General features: G+C 39.3%; 1 protein-coding gene across 2 annotated transcripts in view; it reads right to left on the reverse strand.

Annotated features, from left to right (window-relative positions):
* Nucleotides 1-2,029: 2,029 nt before the first annotated feature.
* The window catches only part of LOC131231265 (lysine-specific demethylase ELF6), a 35,980-nt gene continuing 11,877 nt past the window's right edge, over nt 2,030-26,132 (reverse strand). Inside the window, exons 5-8 of one of the 2 annotated variants that reach the window (XM_058227405.1) lie at nt 10,790-11,424; nt 8,149-8,403; nt 7,678-8,016; nt 2,030-4,491 (exon numbers count right to left, since the gene is read on the reverse strand). In XM_058227405.1, coding sequence (XP_058083388.1) covers nt 2,159-4,491; nt 7,678-8,016; nt 8,149-8,403; nt 10,790-11,424 — 3,562 coding nt within the window. In that variant the 3' untranslated portion in view covers nt 2,030-2,158. Of the gene's footprint in view, nt 4,492-7,677; nt 8,404-10,789; nt 11,425-26,132 lie in introns of both variants that reach the window. The other variant, XM_058227404.1, reaches the window with a different exon arrangement.

Consider the following 26,132-nt stretch of genomic DNA (forward strand, 5'->3'; position numbering starts at 1 on the left):
AGTGTGTATATGGCTTCAAAGATTCTTACAAAGTGTGGGTATTGTATATTAGTATTTGTGAGCCCATGTTGTTAATGATAAACAAAACTTTGCTATTAACTTAACGAAGGACCCCAAACACCGCTAGAAGTCCAAATAAATTATGATCAAGTAACAAATAAAAAGTTTTTCCTAACTACATTCTCACCAAAGATATGTTAACAGATCCCATGATGAAATCCATACTTAGATATCTATTTCAAGTTCATGTCACACAAATGGAATTGAGAAGAGTCTGAGTGATGTATTTGTGTACCTGTATGTTTTATGATGGAACTTATATATCTTATTAATGAATGCGCATTCCTTTTATTATGTATCATGCACTATTTTTAAGTAGGTGAATAAATCATCAACATTTTTCTTGAGATATTGAAAAATCCATATTTTTGTCGGTAGGCTAATCACTTATAAATACAGTAAACTAACTTGAATATAAAGGATGGCAATATTCATGCATTGAGGTCTGAACTACCCTCTATTGCGAAGAATAAACGATGGGGATATGAGTGAGGAGATATTGTATCCGCCATCAGTTTTAAGAAATTGAAGATAAGACTAATTAAAATCAAAATAACATAATTACTATATTGCACTTTTATGCAATTAATGTTATGGCTTAATTAAAAAGTCAGATTGTGAGGATATTAGATGAATCATATCTCACGTGTGATGACCTATGTATTGTGGACCCGACACATGTTTAGTCTAGTCTACTATGCCGTAAATTGTAGACACATGCATGTACCTATTACATATAGAATGCTTTGATTTATATAATTGTTGCATCGTGCGAGTAGCTAGACTCATAGGTAACTCTGTGTTATTAACTACCACCTCTTATATGTAAGAGGATAAGATTGAGTATCACTACTTTAGTTTATAATGATGAAGGTCCATAAATAGACAGGACTTGGTTACGCTGAGAAAGTGGCTTCGCTAAGAAAGTGGCTTATCACTTTTGAACCCATTGCAATCCCCTTGATTCCACCATTTTTATAAATGAAGAAATTGTATTTATAAGGACTTATTATCTTCTTTCTTTTTTTTTTCTTTTTTTTTTTTTCTCAATTTCAAAAGCTTCTTAAGCCTTGATTTGGCACCAATGTTCCACGTGTCTCAAAATTGTATTCTATTCTACCCTTAAGAAAAAGATATGCACCACAATATTGTGTGCAAATAATTGTTGATCATCATCTATTAGGTTGCCTCTAGACGATATAAATTGTTGATCATTCCAGTGGATATCCTAACTGTAGGATCAAAGGAGTGACCATGTTGATCATGTACAACATGTGCTACAATCCATCTTCAAGAGCCCAAATGTGCATGTCGCATGTGCCAATGTGGAGAAACAAAAGTGAAAAAGACAGAAATGCCAAAATGAAAAGTTTGGATTTTATATTGTGTGCAAATAATATTAAAGTACATAATCTCCCTATAAAATTTTGCACCTACTACTAAATTTCATCAGTGGATGGTGACTACCTGTTTTTGTTTTTTTTTTTTTTTCATAAATTGCAAGCAAACATTATTCTTTTTAATAAAACGCAATTCAAAAAATGTGTTTAATTCAATTTGCCCCAAAGAAAGTTCTTTTTCAAGTCTAAAACATTGAACCAATTACACAAGTTCTTTAATTTGTTTTCAAGAATAGGGAGTTCTGCCAACTTTGTTAGAACATGGAACTAGAACTGCACCACCTAGGAACTGTTACAACCTGCCACTTTGCAAGTGTAGTTTGCAAATGCTTTGATCAATGGCCATGAAAACAGGTTTCCATCAAAATCGACTCGTGCAAATTGGAGCAGATTTCTGAAATCCCAGCCATTCAACCCGCATTTTCGTTCTTGGTCCAACACGCCACACTCCTGCTGTGATGACTGATGAGACGGTCCTTCCCGAATTGGCAGTGGACGCGGCAATATTCACAAACAGTAGTGTCTGCGAAAGAAAGAACAAGTCTTCCACATCAAGACGGATAAAAATCTAACTCTAATCCCCCCTACACACAATTCCTTGCAATTCCAAAAACATAATCAAACATTTGGCCTCCCTCTTCCCCCACTAACCTAAACAAAGCTTTAATCTGAGCTGTTAACAAATAACATAATGTGGGTTAGTTCACAGAATGCCCCGTCTTCCGCCGGTGCCGGCTGAAATCCGACACGAACCGGAATGTCAGACCGCACCCCGCCACCTTGCACTGGTAAGGGCGCTCCCCAGTGTGGACCCGCACATGCTCGGTCCTTGCCCACGCCCACTTGAATGACATCCCGCAACCCTTCCATGGGCACTTGAGTGGCCGTTCTTCTGAATGGACACGCTCGTGATGCATTGCGTACTTGTGGGAGCTGAACCGCTTCCTGCACCCCTCGTGTGTGCAGCGGTTGCGCTTATGCAGCAGCAGCTCTGCCTTTGTTGCAAAACTCATTCGGCACCCGTCAAGATCGCATGGATAGGATTTCTTGTCGCCCGTCCTATTCACCACCTTCTTTGCTACCTTCCCTTCTGGTGTTCGGCAGCTGATGTCTGTCCCTCTGTCTGGATTTCTCCTGGTTCTTGGCCTCAACCCTTCGCATGGGCTCCTGATGAAGTCTGTACTATGGCTATCTGGAAGGTCAGTTTTCTCTTCCTCTTCTCTTTTTCTTTTATTTTGCTTTCTCACTGCTCGGGAGTATACAATAATAGGATTTGATTTTGTCCTCTCCATGCCATCTCTTGAAGAATGAAATGCCCCAGCATGGTTCATCTCGTCTGCGGGTTGATTGCCTTTCTGAATTTCAGAATTTCCAGCTGCTGCAAGGGAAACGGAAGATGGGCCTGCCGACTTTGCAGAATCTCCAGCATCTCCCACCGTGGTAATCTCTGCTGTAGTAGTCAGTGTCTCTTGCTGCATTTCAGAGCTTTTGGCTGACAAAAAGGCAATAGTAGGAAGGCCCACCAACTTCACAGAATCAAAAACCTCATTCCCATTATCAATCTCTGAATGATTGGCCATTGAAATGGCAGCAGTAGGTTGATCTGCTGTTTTGGCTGAATTGTAGGGTTCACCCACTGTAGTCGTCCTCTCACTGGCTGGGTTCTTTTTAGAATTTTCAATGGTCAAGATAGGAATAGCAGGTGGAACTGCCATTGTTGCAGGATCAACTGTCATGTCAGTTTCTTCTATAGTCCCGATCTCCCCTAGCTGCATCTGAGAACAGTCAAGGATTGAAACGGAAATTGAAGGCTGAGATTGCAATTTGGCAGAATCATAAACCCCACCAGCTAATCCAGTTCCCTCTGTACTTCGAATCTCTTTGAAAGTTTCAGATGTCTCAATAGGCTGTTTTCCCAAGTCCACATAATTGGAATCTTCACTGACCGTGGTATTTTCCACTGTAGCTGGGACCTCTTGCTCTGTTTTGGAACTTACTGTTGCGATATCAATGGCAGGTGGCAAACACGCAGATATGGCAGAATCACAAATGTGGGACACCATGCTTGTTTCCTCTATGGTTGGGATCTCTTCATGCAGCACTTCAGAACTTCCAACAACACCGAGGGCAACAGTAGGTGGACCCACCAACATTGCAGACTCGCAGACTTCACCTCCTGTGTTAGTTCTGCCTGGAGCCTGAATCTCTTTCCAACTTCCAGAAATTTCATCACTGGTGGGCATATCAACAGACATGGCAGAATCACAACCTTCAAGTGCAATGTTATTTTCCTGTGTGTTCCAAATCCCTTCCTGTGTTTCAGATGTTTCAGGAGTTGGATCAGCAATGGTAGGAGATACTGCCAATTCCACCGTAACATTTCCTGCTTTCTCATGGACAGAAGACCCTTCTCCAAAGCAGCTTCTGTTATTATTATTATCTGGGCCTCTTTCGATACTAGTTGTGGTTTCAGTGCTGTTGGCCGTCATCTCCTTGGGATTGGGAAGGTGGTGTTTCCTTGGGCGGCCACGGCCACGGGACCTGCAAGCTCGTGCAAAAGCACCAACTTCACTGTAGGGGTTCCTTGAATGTTCGTTAACTTGATCTTCTGTGACAACATCAGTGTCCGAATTTCTCCCAATCAGATCATCCTTCTTCATTTGTACATCATCGTGTGACTTGGAAAGGCTCAGGCCAGATGCCTTGTGATGTGTGCGAGATTTCCGGCAGTGCCACTTGAGGGTTGAAATGCCTGAAGCAGGAACATGGTCGGAGAATAACCCGCCCAATGCCAGTGCGGGCTGTTCTTGCTTCGACTGACATTGCTTTCTGATCATGACACAGTGGCGTAAATTGAGACCCAGCTTTGAAGTCCAATCTTCTCTGCATTCTTCATGTTCGTCGTCGATTGAAATGTTGATCAAGTTGAGATCTGATTGAGATGCGCTCTCTAGGGGAAAGTCCTTGAATTTGAAATTGGAACCAATTTCTTCAGCAATGGACATGGCCTCTCCCTTTATTTTTGGATAATCTGCATCAAGAAAATCAGGAGATGAATCTTAATTTCATTAGATTAACCCAAAACAACAGACATCTCAATTGAGGAACTAATATGGCATGCACTATTTATGGTGCTCAAGTGTGGTGATCAGGACTGTTGAGCGATAGGCACCATGTGGGTGGCACCATGTGGGTGAGCGACAAACCAGAAATCAAGGTACCCATCAGTACCATCTGTGACCAGAAAACTTGAGAGATGGAGGAATGGTCCAGATTCAAAGGGAAATTATGACAACAATCAGATGGTCAGAAATGCCAATCACTACAATTTTTGGCCCTTAGCCCATCCACATGATGCCCAACCAGATCCACCCTCTCGATAACCGTGAGTTTACCATGCACACACATGCACGTACACGTGTGCACAGCGACTCACCCACCCATGTATGCACACACACTTTCATGCATGCCTATCCACCCACCTACACCCACAGAGAGAGTAATGGCCCCATCCACCCACATACATGAGAGAGAGTAATGATGCCAGAGCAATGGGCGAATACCATACATAATATACACAAACATAGGGCTCTAGTCAATTTTACATAAATGGCCCAACTCTCCTATGTTTTCCCATTCTGAACCACAGGGTCTGGATCATGGATCAGTTACAATCCGGATCACTATTTCCAACAGACTAAAATTTTGGTTTACACTCTCCTTGTTAATCAAGTTGTCATTTAATTCATATTTAGAATGTAGAGATTTATAATTTGATTTATGTAATAGCAAGCACATATAAATTATAAGAGATTTATAATTTGATTTATGTAATAGCAATATAAATTATAACAACGTGCATGCATAAGTTAAAATTTCTTCATTTAATATATCAACAACAAATTTTGGACGTATAATTGCACAATGTACTAGTAGCATGTACTGGAACAAGAGAGACCCACATGATCAGTTGCCTAGAATACCATGTATTGTAGAAAGTAGTAAGGTACCTGATGCAGGACAATTAACCACTAGCTCTAAAAGCTCGAACTGTTAGAGTATGGCGAATTAATCCCTTTATCTCATAGCCCAGGCCCCACATCGCATGGGTTAGGACCTCGGCCGAACCCCCTACGTGGTCCCCAAATCACATGGGCCGCCCACCCCGAGTGTGTCCCCGCATCTCACGGGCTACCCCACTCAAGCCTGGTGTGAAATGCGCATTAATCACCCCCAGTGAGGAGTCTCGAACACGAAACCTCCTCCGCAGGTCACACCCACCCCGAGTGTGCCCCTGCATCCCACAAGCGACCCCACTCGAGCCCGGTGTGAAAATGCCCCTGCATTAATCACCCCCAGTGATGAGTCTCGAACACGAGACCTCCTGCTTTGATACCAAATTTGACGCAGGACAGCCCTAATTATGATGCATGCTCATGGACACAATTAAACAGCGGAAATAAAAGGAATAAATGATCTAAAATTCTAACAATAATCATTATAACTGAGAAAATCATAAAGGAAACATGCAATGGAGCGAGCCATCATCACAACCATGGATTATGGAATTCAATTACTACTTGGGTTGGATCCGGCGAGGGGTAAGACCTCCCAATCTTGCATGGTCACACCCAATCGATCAACGAAGATCACTAGTCCGAAGAACCAAGAAGTTTCTCGGATTAGGAATTTGAGAATTTGGGGGTTTAGGGTTTAGATCTGTTCTCAAGATTTTGATCAAAGAAGGATTAGCCAAAACTGGAAAATAGAAGGAAAAAAATTATTACCTTGAAGAAGTTGGAGGGGCACAAGAAGAAATTAGGAGACGAAGATCAAGGGAAGAGAAGAAGCACCACTAGAAAGAAGAGAGGAAGGAGACAACCAAAGGGTTTGCTTTTCATTAATCAATAGTTAAAAATTCGAGTTGAGGGCTTTAGCCCACTTAAATAAGCAAATAAAGACATAAAATTACTAAAATACCCCTAGGATAAACAAATAAAGACATAAAATTACTAAAAGACCCGTAACTAAGTCAAAAACGCGCAAATAACATAAGTACGGGAAAGTTTGGGCGCTCGGTCTTCTTTCTCCAATCTTCCTTCACATGCGTCTTCCCTGAGTGGGGTCTTCTATATGTCCAATTACATGTGAAAGGTCTTCAGCTCCTCAATAGTCGCCTATTCACAAGGACGGCACTTGTGGTTGGCGCTTTCTTCGTTGGTACACCTTAAATGCGCTTGTGTCCGCATCAGTACCCCGCACACGTTCATGTATCATGTACTTTAGCAACCGATGATCTGGGTAAACTTGGCTCTAATACTCAAAACGAGATGGACCCAAGAATGAACAGAACTATCGTTAATTTTTAAGATACAAGTCATTTATTTTTGCTGGAGCTGTTTACATTTTGCATTAATTGAAATGACTAATGACCTGAGAGAAGAACGACTATAGACAAATAGAAGAGAAAAGGACCCAACTCAAGCATATTGATTGCTTTCACCCACCAACCACCCAGTTCTCGAATCTTTCTAGACTATTTCATCGGGTGCCAACATCTTTTATATGAGAGGTTAGGTAAATTACTATTTTGATGCTGGATTTATCTGACCTTGTGGGATAAGTTTCCTAGACTGATCCCCGAACCAGTTCACAAACTTGGCCTAAACACCTTTCCACATGTATGGGCCCACCCAGAATAGTTGTACAGGGCATTGTACCAAGCTTTAATCTGCACGGAGAGAAGGAGACTTACGTGACACTTCAACAAAGACAAGCATATGGAATTCTCAAGGGATTGAATACTCTCTTTTCAGCAAGATCCCTCCAATTCAGTGCTTGGTTAGAAGCAAACAGGAACAACATGAAGACAGCATCTATGAAAGAGTCCATAGGGGCCGTTAGATAAAGAACTTGCTGTAGAGAGGGTTGGCATCTAAGCACAGTAAGGAATTAGATACCAGTATCAGGAGCAAATGAGATAAATGAAAAAAAAAGAAAAAAAAAAGGAAAAAAAGAGGAGAACAAACAGAAAGTAGGAATGCAGTTTGACAAGAATACAAGCGGAATCTCCAAGAAGAGTGTGTGAAAGCAAACTATAGAAAGTAGACGGTAGGAAATGCAAGTAGAATAACACTCATCTACTTACATAGAAAGAATATTAAAACCACAGTAGAAAAAAAAAAAAAAAAAGCTTGCAGGTATAAGGCAGTTTCACCTGAATGACAAATAATTAGCACATTTGCACCACCCTTGGATTGCAACAGCTCCTCAATCTCGAGAGCATGCTCCAAGCAGAAGATCCGTGGCCTTAGAAATATATTAGATGTATTCCACTGCCTGTTGACCTTCTCACCACTTTCCTCTGCATTTGCATCAGATAACCCTTTGGTTCCTTTGCAAGGTTCTGCATCCAGGATGTTTGTGCTTTTCAAATCCTCTTTGACTCTCTCCATTGGCATGCTCCCTCTTGATTCACTCAATCCATTACTTGGATGAATGGTATTTGGAGTGTCAGGTTCTCCTGTGCCTATTGGTTTAGCAGTGCCATGTTCAACTGATATCAGAACATGTTCACATTCATTACTATTTTTGGAAGATATAGGCAGACCATTCAGGGTTTGAGAAAAATCAGGACTGATGGAAAGCTTGTTTTCAGAATGTAATGCCGTTTGGTTCTGTTCACTACCTGAAGAAGCTCCAATTGGCTGATGTAGTGCATCCACCTCCTTCTGTTCTTCAATAGCAATTACTTCTGATGATGAACATACAGTGTTGGAAGAAGATTCCAAAATACCATTATTCAATGATGTGGAATTCCTTCCATCGTTTGGGACTTCAGGCACGGGAATATGCCCCATGCATTTTGCAGATGACTTCCCTGTTTGATTATCGTGTGGTCTGCCTTGTGCTTCGAATTCAACTCCAGTTGCTTTTGTAGCATCTAATGAAAGGGAGGAAATTATGTCAACTCTTAGACTGAAAACCAATTCTTTCATAAATGCATGACTGGAGTATATTCAGGATACTAAAGCAAAAAAAAAACACCCATTTCATAGATAAACCATTGATAACCTAGATGGCCTATTAAGGCATAACAATGTAATCACGGCCAATGAAATTGCCACATGGCAATGTGCATTTAGGACATGGATTGTGTGGTGACCCCAACACCACGTATCTCCATGGAGCCAAGTTCTGCTGTCAGAGATGGGCCCATGCAAAGCAAGTTTGAAAGTGGTTAGGTTGAGCATGTACATGACTGCACCCACCTCTGACAGCAGCACAAATCACCCTATTAAATCCCACCTCGTGCCAACACCATTGAGCTACCTGGTGTTGGGGTCACCATGCAATCCGAGTCCACTTCTCTCTCTCTCGATACACACATACACAGACGCACGTGTATATATATCTGTTTTGTTTTTAAAATGGAATTATTGATTCCTACAGGGAAGTTTATTTTGCCATTGAACTACATGGGAAGATTGCCACTGAAGGAACCACTTTGAGATTTTTTTAGTCCAGACCAGTGTTTTAAATAGCTATGCTATGTAATGTGTAGCTTATGCTACATCGAGTAGCATAGCCTTAATGCTGCGTAGCTCATGAAAATAGCTTAAGTCGCATGTAGCCTACGCTACATCAAAATTTGCATATGCTACACGCTATGTAGCTCACATGATGTTTTCAATGATTTGTTACATTTTTCCATTTCCAATAAAATTAGTTAACCTTTTTAATGCTTTCAGTAAAATAATCTAAATAACAATATTAAATCAGTTTCATTGCTCTTTCTGTACCTTTATACTTAGTCATTTCCCTTTCTTATTACTTTAGGTTGCATTTTATTGCACCTAATATCATGAAATTTTGTTAACTTTCATTATTAATCAGTCTAATATGGTATAGAATTTCATGACATTGGCACAACCAGGCACCTTGATTAAAAATCCAGAAGTGTGTAGCTTACGCTACACGCTATGTAGCTTACGCCTCACGCTTCAAAGGGGTGAACGCTATGCTACATGCTATTCACCATTTAAAACACTGGTCCAGACAAACAACTAAAAAAAAAAAGAAGCTGAAAATGGAACTTAAGAATGAAAAAAAGAACAAGCAGCTAGAAGAATATGATGACCACACTGAACCTAGAAGTTTTAGGCACAAATGGAATGAAATACAGTTCTAGTAAACCATGATTCATAGAAAACATGCAAAATGTTTTTTTATTTTATTTTATTAGCATTAAAGAGAAAAAATGTTCCTTTGAAATAAATAAAAATGAAACACACAACGTTCAGGTTCTTCAAATGCATTAATACAGATTCTACATTTTAAAAATGAATATCTTAGCCATTTATATAAAGGGGAGATACAAATGCAATAAGGGGAGATACAAATGCAATACCAAAATCCCTCACTTTGCAATCATACAAGGAGGGTTAATGAGGCCTTCATCCACAAGCAGGATTTTTGTACATGAAAGGCAAAGGCTCAGTAATCCAAAGCATTGATCTCATGCACCGTGAAGTCGATGAAGGATGCCCTAAAAGATTTCCAGATTGAATGACCCCAACCCAACCCTTGGATGTTCAAGGAGAAAATGCAGCAAATGTCCACATTCGAAGGAAAGGAGTTCAATCATTTAAGGGGTTTAGATCTTCCAATTTGGGAAGCTTTCAGGGCATTCTCCATGCATGGTGGAGCCCATCAGGAAAAAAAAAGTCTGGATCATCAAATGATGGCCCCACCTGCACAGAATACTGCATGCCAGCAACTTTGCATTTGCTCTGGATGGCCTAGATTCTATTCAGAACACAGTGGGCCCCACATGCAAATCGTTGGTGGGCATCTCATCTCAATTTGTCCCCTGTTTTGTGGCCCACCTGACTGTTTTGTGTGCTTTAGGGGTAACATGAAGTGATGCATCAGATGCAGGTAGGATACTGTGTGACAGAAGGTTCAGCAAACCCACACACACCAGCACATGTGCCAACCAGATGTCCATGCATCAGTTGGGCCACATCAGAAAGATCAATTGGCCCAGAAATCAGGCTGGTCTTTGAATGTGGACCATTGGCGAGTCCTTTAACTTTACATTTTCCCTTACAAATGTCTTCGACCTGATAAATTGACCAGCCTGATTTTTGGGTCAGGTCATCTACAGAATGGGCACCAGACACGGATTCGATGTCCCACACCTGTGCCGGATAGGCACACACAACCATGCATAGCCTATGTGTAGTAAGGCATGCAGACATAATGTTCACAGAAACGACATGATGAAAGCAAGTCACAAAACAAAACAAAGTGTGCAGGTGTAGCACCTGAATCTGAGTCTTTGAGCATGTTACCAATGCAAGATAGAGTGGGAGGATTCACAGATCTTAATTCCTCAGGAAAGAACTCCTTTGATGCCCTGTCAGAAGGCTGTACTATCGACATAAATGGAAAACCAAGAACCCCGCAAGCCACACACGCCAATGTTCCTGAATCAACATGCATACCGCATGGTAAATCGTCATCATCCTCATACAGGTAGTCCACTGCTTCCATGTAGGAACTTGTGCCATCAACCTTATTATTGTGAATATCCGGCTTTTGCAAGTTGGCAGAACGGGCATTCCCGCTCGAAGTTTCGGCAACATTGGCAGATGCATCATCAAATGCATTCCCTTTGCAAGAGCCATCTTCTTTGTTTCTCTCACAGACCAATAAGCCATTCGCTTCAACAGAGACAGCCGGACCAACTGACAGAGAACTGTTGCTTGGAGAAGGAAGCGACTCCGGGTCCCACAACACTGCACGTGAGGTTGATTCTTTCCCGAGGAGAACGCTTAATAGATAATTTTCATTCACCACATCATCTATAAATGCTTTCTTCACTAAAATTTCCCTTTCTTCTTTCTTGCGGTCCCTCAGACGAGAACTCCGTACCCCTGGGAGTAATGCTCTAGGTACTCTGGCATTAAAATAATTCCAGCAGATTCAAACTGGAGAAAAAATTAGAATTAGGTGCCCACTTCATATATGTTTGGACACCACCCAAAGAAAAATCTATGAAGCATAAAGGTTCACAGCTTTAACAAGTTATCAATAAAATGCAAAGGTCACAAAAAACACACAAAGATATCCATCAGAAATATTAGAGGGAAGGCTTCAGCTCATCACTTAATAAATGAAACTGTAAATCATACATCCTCATCACCAAAGCCTCATCCCAATTAATCTGTAAATGAAACAGAAAATATAAAAAAGGAACATGAAATGTATCTACAGGGTGCAACAGAGTGTTGGAGACCAAGAACTGCACCGGCTAGGAGTGGAGGTAGTAAGAAAAGACTTGATGACCTATCATTTAACTGAGGATATGTTCCTTCATGGAGTCAAATGGTGGAACATGATTCATGTAGCCAGCCCTAATTAGTTGGAATAAGGCTCAGATGATGACGACGACGATGACGATGATGACAACAATGACGGTGATGTTTTCTTTCAAGCTCTCATGGATAGTATAGCCCGCAGACACCGACTACAGCATGACCATCTGATTAACCTACGCTCTTCTCAAAGAAAATCTAGTCTATGGTAAGTTCATTTCTGCGGCCACCTACAAAAGTCAAATAAAGTTGTTCATCCAACAGATGACAAGTAACAAAAAAGATACCCCCCCAACTCTCTTCTGGAAAAGAGGTAATAGGACTACTAACCTATTGATCCTAAAGGAAAGATCTTGTGAAGACCCTCCTGGCAGGTTTGGTTGATTTGGGCAGAGCAGAATAATAGATCACTTGCAATATCTTAAGTAGCCGTGCAGAGGTGTTCAGGAGATCCAAACTGAATGCAGTTTGATAGTTGTCCCTGTGATATTCCTATTGGGTTGCTTAGCTATCCCCATGGATGATGATTCCTCGTCATCACCTTCTTTCTTTGTATTCCCATTTCTCTTCACTAGTAAATAATCATTAATTCTTAAAAAAAGGTAATAATAAACACACTGAAATCACCTATTGGCTCACGAAAATGATTACGAAAACCAAGGTGCACAGAAAATTGCTTGCATTCCCCAATGGGTGACAAGACATTTGTAAACAAGCTATTTGCTAAGAACATCAAGCTCCATTTCAGCAATCATCACAACCTTCACTTCAGTGATGACATTGACTCAGTCCCACATCACAAAAGGCCATGAATACTGTTTTTGCTTCTATCAAACTTATCTCAGATATTAAGGTGGACATGATTCAAATGTAGAACATGGGAAGACTAAAGGGTCCTGGAGCATAGAAGATGAAAAGACACCAAGAGATGAACATGGATCTCTCCAAAGCATAGATCCTTCGCATTGAGGAGAGTTTTGGGTCATGCAAGAGATTAACCCACAACAACAATGAAAATACAGTACCGCTCAAAAGGAGTGTGAACTAGGTGAGTATTGACAAGATTCATTAAAACAAGTGCAACTCAGATATCAAAAGAAGGTGCATCATCTCTGTGGTGGGGGTGGGTTTATTCTCCCTAATTGCTTCGTATCAGAGTGCACACTCCTGCATTGATTGGAGGTTTCTTGAGACCCACTACTGATATCATCATGCCTTACGGTTGATGTTAGCAGCATTAGCATACCATCGGATGGTCCCAAAAAGAACAAAAGTACGAGATTTAGAAGAGAATAATTTTAGAAGGATTATGGTGATTTTTTCGCAATTTTTGGGTAAATTAGTTGGTGGTGTTTTGCTTTGAAATAGAGAAGCCTCAGAAAAGGGGACCGGTTCAGTTTTTGTGTGCGCATTATTCCTGAGGGTTTTTTCTTTTGTGGAAATTTTCCACATTGATTTGGCATGGCTGACCAGTTGCCACCTCTAGCAATAAAAATCGTCTCTTTTTGTTGAGATTTGAGAGATCTATGATGAAATTTACAAAGGAATGGTCTTGTACAACCGTTCTTGTGGTCAGATTTTTTGTTGAGCCTCCTTGAAAATCTAGATAGTACTTAAGAGGTGTTTTCTGTGAGAAGATGTCGACTACCAGTAGTTTAGAAGCTACTTCCAATGTTTCTGAGGTATCAAGTTCCATATCAACCATATGTGTTTATGGTGACAATCGTAGTGTGCAGATCACAACTATCAAGTTGGACAGCACTAATTTCCTTGAATGGTCTCGATCCGCAAACATGTATATCAGCGGGTGAAGAAAACTAAGGTATGTGAATGAGCAAGTGAAAGAATCAGCTATGGATGATTCTTCATATGATAAGAGGGAGCAAGAGAACTTGATGGTGATGTTTTGGCTGCTTAACTCTATGCAACCTCATATCAATAGAGGATTCTTGTTCCTGTGCACAACCAAAGAAATTTGAAATAATGTTATCAGAACTTATTCTCAGTGGCAGAACATTGCTCGTGCCTATAAGCTAAGCTAGGAGATCGCTACTATTCGCCAGGGGGAGAAGAATTTGGCTACTTATCATTCCTCTCTTTAGGGTCGATGGGAAGAGTTGGATCATTATCAGTTATGTAATGGGATATTAATGTAGATAGGGATAGAAATAAAAAAAACAAGTCGAACAGAATAGAATATCCAATCTCTCAATTGGTTTGAACTCTGAGTACATGTTGAACAATGAGCGGGTTTTGGGAAGAGATGAGCTTCCATCATTGGACCAAGTATATTACCTGGTTCAGAATGCGAAAAGTCAGAAGAAAGCTATGCAGCTAGTTTCTTCTAACAATGATCATTCAGCTCTTGTAGTCTTTTTTGGTTCCTCCAAGGGTAGAAAAGGATCCAATCGGAAGAAAAGAGCACCTACTGATAAGGATGAGTTGAGATGCGACCATTGTGGGAAAAACCATCATACACGGGAGACTTTTTGGGATCTCTCCATTATAGACCAGTGAACTTCAATTGTCCTACACAGTCTACTTTCACAAATGGCCTTGTAACTACCTCCACTCCTTTCTCGGGTACTATCTCTTCCTCCACATCAGCCCCCCCTTACTGGGTAGTCCTCACTGGCCTCAGACAGTTTAACTATTATGGATTTAGAACACCTTTGCCATCTACTTTCCCAACTGGAAGGTCCATCTCAACGTTTTGAACATCGATATTGTAACCGTCGATACAACCATCTCATATCCATATCAGCTTGGTATGATATGTGATACGGGTATGTATTGGCACGTTATGAAAAATTGGGCCGTATCAGCAGCGGTATGTCGTACGTGTATTAGTCAGACCGATACATGCTTAAATAACCACAACCGGCTCATCTCTTCTTTTTTTTTTTCTTTTTTTTTTTTTTTTTTTTTTTTTTTTAAACGTTTTTCTCCCTTCATCTTCTTTTGAATTTCTACAGGTCAACAATCAATTCAGGTCCATTTCTGATGAGATTTAAAGTTATTTGAAGATCAAAACAATTTTTTTTTTTTTTTTTGCCTCAAATCGAAGGATTGAATGTTGAGAACTCAATTTGGGGAAATTTAAAAAATAATAATAAAAAAAAGGTAAAAGAAGGGTTTTTATTTCCTGCTAGAATCAAGTTGAACCATCATGATAACCCCAAATCGATCAAATCATGCTTCATGATAACCCCAAATCGATCAAATCATGCTTAATTTCCATACATTTTGGGGATTTTTGCACTTTTTTATTTTTATTTTCTTAATTTACGGTGGTATGTTTTGAAAATTTCCCAAAAAAAAAAAAAAAAAAAACTAATTGTTGTAATGATGCATGAAGACAGTTTTGATACTATAGATCTATAGATTTGATGGATGCATTGCTTTTAAAAAAAAATACAACAAATTTTTTTTTTCGGGCCTTTTTTTGCATTTTCTTTTTTTTTTTTTTAAAAAAAAAAAAAAAAAAAAAAAAAAAAAAACATACATCTACCTTTATTGCTAAATTTTATTTATTTATTTATTCTATTTTCTGGCCCTTTTTTCCCTTTCTAGGCATTTTTTTTTTCAAATTTTTTTTTTTCCAAACTTTCTTTGGATGAATGATGGCTTTAGGTTTTTCAAACATAGATCCAGGTTATTTAAACATAGATCCAGGTTATTTGAACCTATATCTACCATTGCTGCTGGATTTTAATTTATTTTTGGATTTTTTTTTTCTTTTTTTCCCAAAATTTCTTTGGATGAATGATAGAATTAGATTGTTTAAACATAATCTAAGTTATATGAACATACATCGACATTTTATATGCTATAATTTTATTTTTACTGTACTAGCATCTTTTTTCGGCAATTTTTATTTTATTTTTATTTTTCCAAAATGAGACTTGGGAAATGAAAAACTACTGTTATTTGGACATAGATCTATGTTGTTTGAACATAGATCTACCATCCATGAACTGTAAATTTATTTATTTTTATGTATTTTAGACCATTTTTAAATTCTTTAGTTTTTTTTTTTTTCAAAAAGCAATTTGGAGAAATAGACATATAGATGAAATGATACATGAATATATTTATTAAGAATATATCACATTAATTTATAACATACATGAACAATTTACATTCAAGACTCAACACCACAACTTGAAGACTTACAGTAGGTCAACCCAACAGACAACATTCTTACAAAAGAATCTTAGACATCTCAGTTTTCCTGTTTTCTAATATTTTCCTCTCTTTTTTTTTCTTCTTTTTTTTTGGGCTAAAAATAAGTCCGATAAGGGCTTATATGAGGCTGATACTGACATGAAATGCTGTATTGTATCAGTTTTTTTGTTGGGCCGATATGCTGACTGATATCAATATTCAAAACAATGGTTAATCTACTTCATTTGCATAGTTAGGTATGCATGAATCTGCCAACCTTGTTTGTCATTCTTCATCTAGCCTAGCATGAATCATTGATTTAGGTGCAAGGCATTCCGTAGCGGTAATTGTGGTTATAATAGCCACCACTGTTACCTTCACGATACAGGCTATAATGGTTGTCATGGCCCCACGTAATGGTCGTTATGGCTTCTTCTTTTTATTTTCACTTGGAGGTAGTTGAAAAAATCTTGAGATATTTGAAGCCATCTCTTGGGAAGGGCCTTTTATTTGCAGATCATGGTCATCAACACATAAAGGCTTATACTGACGCAGATTGGGTCAATGGTGTAGATGACAAAAAGTCGACTACATGATATTGCACTTTTGTGGGAGGAAAACTGATCACTGGGAGAAGCAAGAAACAAACTGTAGTGGTTAAGTCTAGTGTTGAAGTAGAGTGCCACATGGTGTAGCAGAGTTATTGATGTAGGACAATTAACCACTTGCTCTAAAAATTCAAACTGATAGAGCATGGCAAATCATTCCCTTCACCTCATAACCCATGCCCCACATCCCATGGGTTAGGACCTTGGCCGAACCCCCATTGTGGGTAGGGCTGTACAAGAACCGAGTTAGCTCAGTTAGCTCGCTCGAATAGACTCGAAAAAGCTCGATTCGAATCGGTTCGAAACTGAGTTCGAGTTGAGTTGAGCTGATTTTTTGAGCTCAAAAAAATTTCGAACCGAGTTCGAGCTTACCCGAGCTCGACCCGACTCGGATCGAACTTGAATCGAACCAGTTCGGTGACTTAGTTTGATATTGTTGTTGCTCGCCAAGTGTTTGATGAAATGACTCAACGAAGTGTGGCTGGTGGCAAGGAAGGTATGTATATGAAACAAATACCCTTTTTTTTTCTTGATTTTTATGTTGCTTACAAAGTGTTTGATTAAATACTTGTAAAACCACTGCTATTGTTTTACATACAGTGAGATGTTGAAGGTTTAGTTCATGTGTTTGTGAAAATGCTGCACAGGTGAACTCGGCTTGAATTGGCTTGAGTTGCTGACCGAACAGAGTGGAGCTAGCCAGTCAGGCTCGAGGACCGAGTTCGAGCTGGGGTCAGCAAGTGGTCGAGCCGAGTCGAGCTATGCCAAGCTCGACTCGATTCGATTCGTGTACACCACTAATTGTGGGCCCCACTTCACATGAGTTCCGCTTTACACGAGCTATCCACCTCATATGGGCCACCCACCCAAAGTATGCCCCTGCATCCCACGACCCACCCCACTCGAGCCCGGTATGAAAATGCCCCTACATTAATCACCCTCGGGGAGGAGTCTCAAACACGAGACCTCTCGCTCTGATATGACTTTGATACAGGACAATTAACCACTTGCTCTAAAAGCTTAAACTGATAGAGCATTGCCAATTAATCCTTTTATCTCGTAGCCCAAGCCCCACATCCCATGGGTTAGGACCTTAGCCGACCCCCCCTCATGGGCCTCATTTCACATGGGTTCCACTTCACACGAGCTACTCATCTTACACCGACCACCCACCTTGAGTGTGCCCCTGCATCCCACAGGCCATCGAACTCAAGCCCGGTGTGAAAATGCCCCTACATTAGTTATTATGACTGAAAATTGTGTCATGTAATTTAGGAATCAAGGAAAATGCTCTTATGAAGCTATTTTGTGATAACAAGGCAGTCATTAGCATTACACAAAATCCAATTCAACTAACCCTATCAAGCACATTCAAGTTTATAGGCATTTTATTCATGAGCGGATTATCTCTCGATATTTTTGTTTACCATTTGTAACAATTGAGAATCGGCTAGCTACCATTCTTACTGAGGGGGTTATTAAGACAAAGTTCGAATATGTTCTTAGCAAGCTAACATGATAGATATTTATGGCCAACTTGAGGGGTTGTTGAGATATGTGCTTAGAAGGGCTTTTGTGTAATATAGGTCTTATAGGAGCTTATTGTATATATATTTTTTAACAGTTCTTTTATATAACTGAAGAGGAGCAGGGGGGGGGGTGGAATACACCTAGTATTTTCTCCCTTTTTTTCTTCTTTTTCTTACTCTCTACTTCTTTTCTTTTTGTTTCTCTTCCTACGTTTAGTCTCCTCTTCTAAAATCAATTAATGTTTCTAATAATTTCTGGCATTTAAAAAAAAAAAAAATTTAATTACGCAAGGACTTGACCCGTTATGTGTTATAGGGCCGAAAACCCCACCCTTAAAATAAATAATAATAATAATAATAATAATAATAAAAAGGTTTCTGTTGTTGTTGTTGTTGTTACGTTGTTGCTACTCTCTCTCTCTCTCCTTTTCATAGAAAAGGAGCCACAAGGCTCCTTAAGAGCCTAGTTTTGAAAAGGGCTTTTGAGTTTTGATATTCTGGTGGCCTATCAAACTAATAAACTTACACTCTAAAAACTTGTACATATGGCATATATTAACTTGATGTAAACAATTAAATTGTGGGACCTATTGTTGCTAATTCATAATCCCAGAATAAAATTGTTTAAATGATCATAATGATTAATTTGTGGACCAAACACTTGTTTATGGGAATAAGACCATTGGATAATTTTTCACCGTCCAATAAATGTCCACCGCTCTGATAGTCAAATGATGAAATAAGCATAATTTCGTGTTGATTGCATTAGTGAGATGAGTAACATAGATCGCATGAATTTGGCACTGATTTTGGGCATTGAGTGGTCCCCCAAATCGGCAAGACCATTTATTCAAATTTCCAGGGGGTTGATGATGTCAAATGCATAGATATTTGCATTGTGGGATGAGTGTCATAAATTGCATGAATTTGGGGCCAATTTGAGGGCTCCTCTATATCTGTGACTTTATTCAACCAAATTTAATTTTAAATTTTTATTATAATTAGTTGGGGGAAATGATGTCAAATGCTTAGAGGGTTTGATTTTTCAAATATTTGGTAATACCCGAAAATTAGTGATTATTACTTCTTACCTGCATTTGGCAAAAGATGTTTTCTTACTCCTTGAAAACCAGTCCAAAAGGGACTTAAAATAGTGGCCCCACCATGATGTACATGACTTATCCATGTCGTCCATCTGTTTTACCAGAAAATTTTAAGGCTTGAGCAAAAAGATGAAGCAGGTCCAAAGCTCAAGTGGACACCACAACAAGCAATTGTCTGTGTAATGTCCACCGTTGAAATCTTTTTCATTCCTTGGGCCCCCATTGATGTTTATTTGTCATCTAAACCATTCATAAGGTCATATAGACATGGGTAAGGAGAAAATAGAATATCAGCTTGATCCAAAACTTCTAAAGCCCTAGAAGTTTTCAATGATGGACGTTCAATTCCCACTGTTTCCTATGGTATGGTCCACTTGGGCTATAGATTGTCCTCATTTTTTGGCTCATGGCTTAAAATGAGATGGAGGGAGGAATGAACGGAGTGGATAAGTCACATACATCACGGTGGGTCCCATAGTTTTTTCTTCTGGTTTGGAGACGTGTCAGTCCAAAAAAGCGCCTATCACCATCACATTGGGAGTGGGGCAGGAATTCCCACTAAAAATAATAAATTCTTATTTACTTTGATTTACAACAGAATTTGAAAAACCAAACATGCCCTTAATGATATACATTAGTAGGATAAGTGCCATAGATTGCATAAATTTTGGGCCAATTTGGAGGCATTCAAGATTTCGAGTGGTCCCCCAAATTGGTGACATTATTCATCTAAATTTAGTTTTGACTTTTCTTTTATTTTCTTTCTTCTTCTTTTAGTGTGTGTGTGTGTGTGCGCGTGCGCGTGTCTGTGGAGAGGGGGAATGATGTCAAATGCTTAGAATTGTGTATTTGTGGGATGAGGGCCATGGCTAGTATGAATTTCAGGCAAATTTGGGGCCAATCTATGCCTATCAAGGTTTTATATATATATATATATATATATATATATATATATATATATATATATATATATATATATATATATATATATATATATATATATATATATATATAATGGCAAACAAGCCGAGACAACATTCTTACCAAAGAGTGAATCGTTACACCATCATAAGAAAGGAAAGACACTCTTGGAGATAGGGTAGAAGGCCTATCTAATTCACAATTGATCATCAACAATTAAACTGCACTGATTGATACATCAATGAGAAAGAAAAGGAATCTCCAATGAGGTTAGTGTAGACCTTACATCAACAACTTGGAAGATGGTTCACACTGTCATGCCCTTAGAATCTATTCCGTAATGGTAACGGTGGCCGTAACAGCCACCACCGTTACCTTTACAATACAGGGCATAACGGTTGTTACGGCCCCGTAATGGCCGTTATGGTCTCTCTTTTTTATTTTATTTTTTATTGAAGAAAACCCCCAAAAAATATATATCTACCCCGTAATGTTGATTAAAAAGTATGAAAAAACTATATATGTCTCATAATAGACCATTACGGGGCTATTATGGCTTTTATAGGGGATGTAATGTGCCGTTAATGGCAATTACAGATCATTTTTTTCTTCATAATGGCTGTTATAGCCGTTACGACCCCGTAACGTGTAACGGTTGCCACCGTTAGCTTTACGTAACGGCCTTTACGGCACACTGTGCCTCAGATAGGAAAGGGCCATTAAGTATTTTTCTATAAAACATACCTTTCTCATTATCTCACCCAAATCTGAGAGAGGGTTTTGGGAAGTTCAAGTTTATTGCTGACATTTTTATTTGTCGTGAAAGGAATACAAGGAGTAGAGCTTTCAAAATTTTAAGATTTTGGTATTCGGATGAAGCCTCGAACACCATTGAAGTTGTAAACAATAGACAAGAGGGAGGCAAACTAACGCAAGTATATGAGTCAAGATGACATTTGAAGGAATTAAGGGTTGTATCCATGGTGTGCCCTAAAGGTCGTTATGTTAAGGTAATGGTGGCAACCGTTATACATTATGGGGTTGTAACGGCTGTAACAATCGTTATGGAAAAAAATGACCCATAGCCGCCGTTAATGGCCCATTACGTCCCCCGTAAAGGCCATAACAACCCTGCAATGGTCTATTATGGGGCAGATATAGGCTTTTAGACTTTTTGTTTCAAAGTTACGGGGTAGGTATCGGTTTTTTGGATTTTTTTGAAATGAACAAATAAAAAAAGAAAAAAGAGAGGAGATCATGTCCTTACTTTCAAAAAAAGAAAAAAGAAAAAAGAAAAAGAAAAAGAAAGACAATAGCGGCTGTTATGGGGGTCATAACAGCGGCTATTATGGGGGTCGTAACAGTTGTTATGACCCGCATCGCAAAGGTAACGGTGGTGGCCATTACGGCCACCGTTACCATTATGGAATACTTTGGTTGTATCCCTCTAGGTCAGCATTCTGTGGTAAAGAAAGGTAGGGGATCAAATGCTATAGGTCTGCTAATCCAACACGCAGCAGATCCTATTGTGATGCCTTTGGAAGTTTCAATGTTTCATGGAAGTCTCCTGTGCAAGTTCACAACTCCATTGTTGATACTTGATAATGGTCCGAGTAACCGGCATATTGCATTGTGGCGACAACAAGCTACAATGATTTATGTATTTAATAGCTCGGCCATGCGAAGTGGTTATCTCCAATCAGAACGTCGTCAGTATTCATTGCTTGGTTAGCTCCAATTAGCTTTCCGATCTCATTCCATTCTAGGCAGCAACATTGTTTTAAATAGCGAATAGTGTATAGTGTAGTGCTCACCCCTCTAAAGCGTGAGGCGTAAGCTACATACACACTACTAGATTATTATTCAAGATTGCACTTGATTTCACCAATTTCATGATATTCTACACTAGATTATACTGATTAATAATGAAATTTAACAAAATTACATGATACTTGGTGCAACCAAATTCAACCTAAAGTAATAGATAAGGACAATGATTAAGGTAAAGAAGAGCAACAAAATTGATTTAATATTGTTACTAATGCTATTTTACTAAAAGCATCGAAAAGATTATCTAGTTTTTATTGAAAATAGGAAAAAGTAACAGATCATTGAAAACATTAATTGATTTTAATGTCATAGAGAAAAATAACTTGTAATGTAAGTTACATAGCGTATAGCGTATAGTCTATGTTGAGTGTAGTGTATGCAAATTATCATGTAGCGTAGGCTACACGTAACTTAAGCTATTTTCATGAGCTACGTAGCGTTAAGGCTAAGCTATGTTTTGTAGCGTAAGCTACCTGCTACGTAGCGTAGCTATTTAAAACACTCAATAGGTGGTGGCTTTTGTAGAGAATGTTATCTCCCAACCCATTTTGTCCATTTCTAAGATAGTGACTTGCGTCCTATCTGATGTGGCCAATAGAGGTATTTGGGATTGCCTGTTTGGCATTCCCACTCATGCTTGGACAAAGGCATTGATCATCAAATTAAATCATGATGAGGCAAAGTTTCGGACATTGACAATACGTCATCAGAGAGGTGGTTCTTGCACCTCACAAAGGTGAATATTATGTTGAACGTTTTTTTTTTTTTTTTAAGCTTGTCAGTACACCCCACTGTCAGTTCACACATCACTGTTAGCCACCCCCAATATTATGTTGAACATTGATGCCACAATCAGGCAAGCAATCTAGCTAGAGGTGGGAGGTCTGTCCTTCCTATTTTTGCATCCATCAAGACAACTGGTTGATCTGACCGGATAGTCTGCGTCCTCGGAGTGTTCTAAAAGATCCAGTGGTTTTTGTTCCAGTTTCTGCAGTTCAAGGTGTGGACAATAGGGTCCTGGATGACAGCTGTGGACAATCTCATTGCTGCAAACTTGAGGACAGAGAGCACGATCTGATTGGATTTTCGGGCGGTACACATGGATCAATGGTTGGTCAACATGGTGCAGGAATAGGGTATGGTCTCCTATATGTTAGCGTGGTTGGCGGTGGTGAGGTAGCATGTGGGCATGGGTTACATCATGAGGGCATGGCGAGAAGAGAGACCCACGGATTTCTATTATTTTGAATTCACTGGTGATAATAGGACAGTTGTCGCCATCTGTGACTTAGATGGTCATGTGGCGTCTAAAACTAGATCTTTGGTGGTTGTGAAGTCAGCTGAGTCTTCAGTGGACATCCTTTTTTTGGTGCTGAAAAGATAACACCATACCCTTATTTTACCCCTTCCGCTAGTGTTTTTCCAATTCCAATGGGCAGTTTTTATTCTTAGCACACTAATACCTTAGCTAGTTCTAGAGAGCCTTCTATAAGGGCTAGTTTTGAGTAGATAGAAGCCAAAAGCCCATCAAATCCTCAGGGTTGCTTGTTGGTAAATATGGCAGAACTATTTTGGGGAAAATTTCATCAAAAAATACCAGGTGGGAAGCTACACTGCCAAAACCAATAAGCGAACTCATTGGCTCTCATGGCAGGTCTAGATTCACAATTCTACAAGTTGAGTTAGCTCAGTCAGCTAGCTTGACTCAAAATCGGATTCGGATCGAGTTGAGTTGGTTTTTAAAGCTCAAAAAAATTTCGAGCTTGCCCGAGCTCAAATCGACTTGAACCCTGACTTGACTCGGATAATCAGCTCGATGACTTGGTCATTTTGATCTTGATGCTGATCATCGAGTGTTTGATGAAATGCCTCAACGAAATGTTGTTTCTTGGACTACCCTCGTATCAGGGTATTCTTGAAATGGGTATTTGAGGGAATATTGAAGAAATGATTTCCCCCAAAAAAGAAATTTTACATTGTAGGACTACCCCCATATCTTGATCTTGATGCTACTTGCTAAGTGTTTGATGCAATACCTACAAAGCGATCTTACTAATTTGCACTTGAAGTGTGGAAGATTGAAAATGCAATCTATGTGTTTGAGAAAATGTCACATAGGCTTGAACTCGGCTTGAGTTGGCCCAAGCTGATAACCAAACCAAGCCGAACTGGCCAGTCAGGCTCGAAGACTGAGCCAATCCGATTCGAGCCGAGGTTGCCTGTTGGTCGAGTCGGGCCAAGCTATGCCAAGCTCGACTTGGTTTGGCTCGTGTACAACTCTAGTAATACTAATGGTTGTTCCTCCAAAAAATGTCTAAGACTGGAGGTCATTCTAGTATTCAGGATCCTGTTGAACGAGTAAATATTGAAGCAGGCACACACATTAGTAGAAGAGTTGGTATAGACAGTATAGTGTGGGTGAGTGATTTGGGGTTCAATCCTTGTTATTGTTACCTTATCAAAAAAAAAAAAAAAAAAACAATTAGTAACAAAGCAAAGGAGGTGGGAAGAAATGGGGCGGTCTGTTCAGGAAAAGAAATGCCAGATACAAACTCTTCTGGCAATGCTAATGTTTCATGAGAGTATGAATGTCCATAGTGGGTGAATGACATTGAGGCTGAGTTGGCTTTAACATCAGTTGCGACAGTGATTATGATTATCTCAAGGTCACCAAGATGACAAGTGTCAATGATGAAAAGGGAGAAACAATTTCATAACCATCGTTAAACGCATTGCGGCTAATGAGAAGACGGTAAGATCAAGCAATGGCAAGTCTTTAAGAAGAGCAAGGGTCCAATGAAGTTCTAGAATCTGATCTTGAATGTTAACTATGATAATCGAAGGGGGTGGCATCATGGTGTGCCGTAAAGGCCGTTACGTAAAGGTAACAGTGGCAACCGTTACACGTACGGGGTCGTAACAGCCGTTATGGAAAAAAAAAATGACCTGTAATTGCTATTAACAGCACATTACATCACCTATAAAGGCCATAATAGCCCTATAATGGTCTATCACGGAACATATACAGGTTTTTCATACTTTTTAATTAACATTACGGGGCAAATATAGGTTTTTCGGGGGTTTTTTTTCAGTAAATAAAAAATTAAAAAAAAGAGACCGTAATGGCCGCAATAGCCGTTATGCCCCGTATCGTAAAGGTAACGGTGGTGGTCGTTACGGCCACCATTACCGTTATAGAACACCTTGGGTGGCATTGATATTGACGGGGAAGAGAATAATCTTACAATTGTTTTAAAATGATTCTGATCTCCTAGAATGGCAGAGGAATGGGTAGTCAAGAAAAGCGTTTGGCTAACAAGGATCTGGTGTGAAGTTGCAAATGTGATGTTTCGATGTTGCAAGAGAAAGAAGGATTCCTTCAACAACTCTAATGTTAACTCTATCTAGGCCAAGTGTTTAATATCCCTTATGATACAGTCGTAAAGGCCGATACGTATAAGTAACGGCCATGACCGTTACACGATACAGGGATGAAAAGGGTCAGTTGATTTTTATTTTTATTTTTTTGGACCGTATCAGCCGTTACGGGACATTATGGCCGTTATCCCCATAATAGTTGAAAAACAACAACTTTTTTTTTTTTTCTATTTAAATCCATCTTTCTCCTCATTTTTCTTATTCTAAAAACTTTTCTAGATTATTTTAAAGCAGATTTTGACCACTTTTAGTCTTACTATAGTCTTTAGGATTAAACCATAGATTGGAGTGATTTAGGTGAATAGATTCTCTGAGAACTTTTTTTGACAAAATTGAAAAAAAATGGTATTTATGCTTTTCTTTCATGATATCTAGTTCTAATGCTTGATTGTGATGTGCAAATATTAAAGATACATAACCATGCCCATGAATTCAGCAAACAACCAGATATACTCTCACCAAGAAGTGGACCATTAGGCTACCGTAAACATGTTCAAAACAAAAAATTAAATACATCCTTGGAATATTTACATTATTCTGGATTTTTAAAATATTTTTCCAGAAGTTTTTTAGGCCATTTTTTTCCAACCATTACGACGGTCGTAATGGTCATTACGCGCCTGTATCGGTAACTATAGTGATCGTTGCAGTCACCATTACTGATACAGAATACAGAATACCTTGATATGGGCTA

This window comes from Magnolia sinica, chromosome 17 (genome assembly GCF_029962835.1).
Source record: "Magnolia sinica isolate HGM2019 chromosome 17, MsV1, whole genome shotgun sequence".
Classification (NCBI taxonomy): Eukaryota; Viridiplantae; Streptophyta; class Magnoliopsida; order Magnoliales; family Magnoliaceae; genus Magnolia; species Magnolia sinica.